General features: G+C 37.1%; 1 protein-coding gene across 1 annotated transcript in view; it reads right to left on the minus strand.

Annotated features, from left to right (window-relative positions):
• Positions 1 to 3,464, minus strand: part of ARID3C (AT-rich interaction domain 3C) — a 308,368-nt gene extending 304,904 nt beyond the window's left edge. Inside the window, exons 1-2 of the mRNA XM_044087210.1 lie at positions 3,413 to 3,464; positions 2,508 to 2,691 (exon numbers count right to left, since the gene is read on the minus strand). Coding sequence (XP_043943145.1) covers positions 2,508 to 2,691; positions 3,413 to 3,464 — 236 coding nt within the window. The remainder of the gene's footprint in view (positions 1 to 2,507; positions 2,692 to 3,412) is intronic.
• Between the last annotated feature and the right edge of the window lie 1,536 nt (positions 3,465 to 5,000).

Consider the following 5,000-nt stretch of genomic DNA (forward strand, 5'->3'; position numbering starts at 1 on the left):
CTTCTTATAACCTTAGTATGACTCACCTAATCACACCCCCATTTAATCTGTCAGTTGTGGATAACTTCTACAGCAAAATTGCACCAGCTGCATGGAACTCAATAGCACAAGCAATAAGATTCTTTTCTGACCTTAATACCTTGTGTAAAACTTTTATGTATCATATCACGATGTCCAGTCATAGCTAGAAGCATCATCTCAAAACTACATTACCTGCTCTAATTATTCTAGTATTTATGATTGTATTGTAAGAAATGCAATCCCCCACCCAATGTTTCACCCCCTAACTAATGCTGGATTTCTCTCCTTCACAGTCATCCCTCATGGCTGGCTAACTTCATCCTTTTTACCACATCTTTACCTTCCTTCGCTATGCAAAGCCCCTTTTTCTACACTCCCCTTTATCTCATTCCAGTTCAGTCTAGCACATTTTCCCACTACTTTTCCCCTCATCTCCTTTTTGACTTTTGTCTGTCACGCATATTACTTGATTGCTAAATATGTTTACTGGCATACTGTTTATTTTTCTGATTCATACGTTACTACCAATTTTCCTATCCACAAGTCATCTCTTGTGTTTCCTGGACCTAATCAAATGTTATTTTTGCAGTGTCTGTGAGTGGATATATACTGTTATATTGCAATAATGCCATTCTGTATTCTACTGATTTACTCTGAATTAGTTGCTGCCAATCGTATCCCGGGTCATTCCTGAAAAGTGTCTTCAGACCAGTGTACTTACCAGGTTAACAGATATACAAATAAATAAATAAACAATGCTTTTCAGCTGTCTAAGCAAAAAATAAAGTCTGGACATATCACCAGAGCCATGTGGTATAACCACCCTCTTCCTAAATTGTATCCTCTAAATACATGACTCACAGCCTTGCTTAGACACTAAGTGTTGTAAAGCACAGAAACCTAGAACCGCAGTATTCAGTACATTGTCTGATGTGTAGAGCTTCATCTGCATCAGCATAAGTACTGAGCTGTGATTCTTGTTTGTACTCATGTTACTGGTGGTTGTAATAACACTATGGTGAATTACTTTATATTAGGAAATAAATCTTTTGGTCTTTATTTGTCTAGTAAACTGTTTTAAAGACAAATTGTCAGTAGTTTTATAACATAATTTCAGGGATACAGATTTTCCATTTTTCCAAGGAAAAAAAATGTCAGTAAATCCCAAAAGTGGACCGTCTGAGTGATGTAACGACATAGGATTTTCAAGGAATTTGACATTTTAGGCCAGATTACTCATTTACCGCAATCTATGTTTCTTTTTGTATTCATTACATATTTAGAGTATGTTACTGAGTGTTTTGTATCTACAATCTGTTTTAATTTTGAATGTATACAAATTTGTAAGAAAAAGTAAAATGAAATCGTAATAAAGACAGGGTATTAATACTTAAAAATTATGGGTATAATTCTCCAAATTAATCTCAAGAAAACTGATTTTTTTTTTTTTTGTGATTTGTAAATCAGTGTCTCTGCATGTTTAAGTGAAAGAGAATAAGTCATTTAAAAATGTATACTGCAGTTCTACAAAGTGAAACAGTGAATGAAGCAAACAGTAGCACTACTGAGTTTAAAATGACATAAACAGCTAGAATACTTAGGTCACGAGGAGTGTTCTGAACTGAAGAAATAACAAAAGGGTACAACGTCTTCCAAAACCAAACTTCATCATCCTGCATAAACAATGGTAACATTATGTTAAAACTGTTCCATGGAAGATCTACAAGTGACAAAGCTTAGTCATTCATGTGCTCAGTTAAAATGTGAGCTGATTATACAAACATATACATCTTTCACATAAGGAACTTTGGAAGCATTCTGTAACCTTCTTAAAGAAATTATGACATTTAAAATGATGGCAAAGCACAAGAATATCCAAGACAGATAATCTACTGGGATCAGAAACAAGTAATGTGCATGTTAACAGTTAAATGAACGTATTCACGAGGTAGAAACATCGAAAGACTAGTTAGCACAAGAAGTATTTGCCCATTAGCAGGCTTTTATATTATCCTTTTATTTGACATTAAACAAAGGTTCCATCTGCTTCAGTTGGTGGTAGCTCTCATGGATGCAAACTATCCCTTACCACTTATTGAATAGAGCAGTGGAAAGTTCCGTGGCACCCTGAACAAATTCCCCCTAATAACCATGAATAACACCTAAGGTCTCCACGGAAAAGAAGCTTAGCAGTTCTGACCACATTAAGATAAATAAATAAATACATATGTGCGTACATAGGAATACTCACTGCATGAATTAAGCAGGGAAAGAATTGAGAAAATGTAAACCAACATGTTTACAAGTAAGAACAGTGGCATAACAATTAATTACATTATTCTGAAATATAAAAACAGACAAATTCAAACTAAAAAAATAGAAAAATGAGCTGCTTTTATTTAAAACCAGTAAACATTTAGATTTGTGTCTCCTGAAATATGTGCATGCCTAAATAATTCAACAAAGAAGCCATGTGTTGTACTCACTGTGTTCGAAGTGTGAAAGCTGCACTGGTAATGGAGGTAGGAAGGTTGAGGCCCTTAGTAATCTCTCGCCAGATCTTCTTGTTGATGACTTCTACAAGACCACCTTTCTCAGTCACAAGCTTGTAAAGCGAGTAAAGGTCCAGCACTTGTTTTGCCATGATGGGGATCCGATTCACCGGTGTACCTGAAACATCCAAAAAGGAAAATATTTAGAAAGACAGACAGTGTATGCTGTAAATTTTCCAATACGATACGTTTATGCTTCTATCATCGCATTCTAGATGCCTGGCAATATGCTTTGAACTCAAAATTCAGGAGTGACTGATACAACAAGGCATTCTCATAATAAAATGAATAACGGCATAAGTAAAGCAAATTTATGCTAATCACAGTGTGGCACTGAGTAGAGGCCATTAAATACTAAGACAGACATATAACAGCAGGGTTTCAAATACAAATTACGCCACAGCTGCTGACTCCTTAGGAAACATTAAAAGTGGGATTATAGCATTTGCCTTTCATTTGTCCTTGCCAGGTGGAAGTAGGATAAACGTGATTAGTAGTGCCGTTATTTAGGCAAGGACTCCTATTACGTTTAGTGCCTATTCTTGGTACATAAATACCAAGAAGTTACTCTGCGCCCATGGTACGAGAACTGGAAAAATTCTCCTGTCAGCGCCGTACCTATTACTTATCATTTATTGCAGCTGACGTGTCCTCCTTGTCCACTGGAATGTGTAAGTTTGGATAACAAATGCACTGGGTCATGTAGTAAGCATCTAGTAGCCACGATTAATAGTTCCACAAGGTAGGGTACTGATGTCTTGAAAAAAAAAAAACAGTGAAACAATCTGGCTCAAAGTTTTGGCTGTTGTTTGCTGCAAAGACAAAAAAATATATCTTACTAATAAAACAATTATATGTCATTGTCAGTGCTGAAACTGGTAGCGCACTCATTGTTGTTGCTGGAAGACCAGAAGACTGTGGGTTCTATTCCCATTCCAGGTGATCATTTACTGACACTGCAGTGTAGCATAGGGGTGCTGCGCAACTTACTGTGCTATCCTTTGGATGAGATATTAAACCAAGGTTCCATATGCTTGAACATGTGGTAGTTCAGCTGGATGTAAAAGATCCTATGTCACGTACTACAGAGTAGGGAATGTTTCCCAATTTCCTAGCCAAATTTCCCCTGGTAGTATAAATACCACCTAGTGACTCCGCTGAAAAGAGGTCACTAGACTAATGAGATTAACCTGTCATCAAAGGACAAATAAAAATTATAACTAATCTGATGCCTTGAAATAGACAATATTTATGTTTAAGGTGGCTAAGAATGTTTAACATAATAAGTCTACAAAAAAGAAATGCAGGAAAGCAACCTAAGCGTTATATGCCTAGTCTTTCTGACTTTCTAACACTCCATTCCTATCTTGGTACATGTACACAATTTTAACATGCAGTGCATGAGGCATTCAGCAAATATAAATCTAACAAGAAAAAAGGATTCTATTCAAGGCTTTAAGCCATTGATTAGATGGTAATGTGTGCAGGAAAGTGACTCTTTTGTGTACTTAACAAAATGGCTGACCTCTGATAATTAACCTGTGGTTTACCCATAGAGGTTTATTGTGCATGCTAAATTTATGACATCAGCACTCAATAGACTTCAAATATACAGCATAAGAGCTTAATAGGTCTTTCAGCAGCAACAAGAAAAGAAGACAGGCTTTCATTATGCAGTACAGAGTGAGAACCTATTATGGTTACAAATCAGATATGTTAGTTACCCTTGATAAAGGCATTTTTCGCTTTCTAGAAATGTCCATGCAACTACTGCATTATGGCTTATGCTGATTAGAAAGTAAACGACTATACAGAGACTCTATAGTCATCAGCATGCTGTGGCAATACTAACAACAGGTATGCACTTAGCTACCAGTTTTGTAACCTGTTATTTTTAAATAAAAGGGTCATGCAGACCTGCCACAACAGAATTCCTCAAAGTTTTTCTTTTTTAAACACTTTTTGCTCCAGTGTTACCACTAACTTCAGGCTTCAGTATCACCTAGTCCCCCAGTACTTCCATCTTTGGAGTCTCCCATGAAGCCAGCACTGTTTAGTAGAGGGAGAAAGCCCCAACTATGGCTGGGCAACCTAGGTTCAATAGCAGCATTGGTGACTGGGGAACTGGCAGGGAAGCATGGGAATGCCTATCCTATCCTATGGGAGCAGGGTACGCACATGTGAGCATCTTGCAGTCAATCCTAAGTGGAGGCTGGAGATGTGTAGACTGCATAGTCCTTCAGCACAATATTTGGGAGGGTATTCACTAAGTCACTGCAGAGGCAGAACAATACATTTCCTTGCCCCAATTGCACAACCACTGCAGGGAGTATAAATGGGAAGACGGGAGCAGGAAAATGGTAGGGCAATAACAAAAACAAAAAAAATGTTGCCAGCAACATTTCACTGCACCAGATACCTTCATAT

Source organism: Protopterus annectens, chromosome 1.part1 (genome assembly GCF_019279795.1).
Source record: "Protopterus annectens isolate FY-2018-M chromosome 1.part1, PAN1.0, whole genome shotgun sequence".
Classification (NCBI taxonomy): domain Eukaryota; kingdom Metazoa; phylum Chordata; order Ceratodontiformes; family Protopteridae; genus Protopterus; species Protopterus annectens.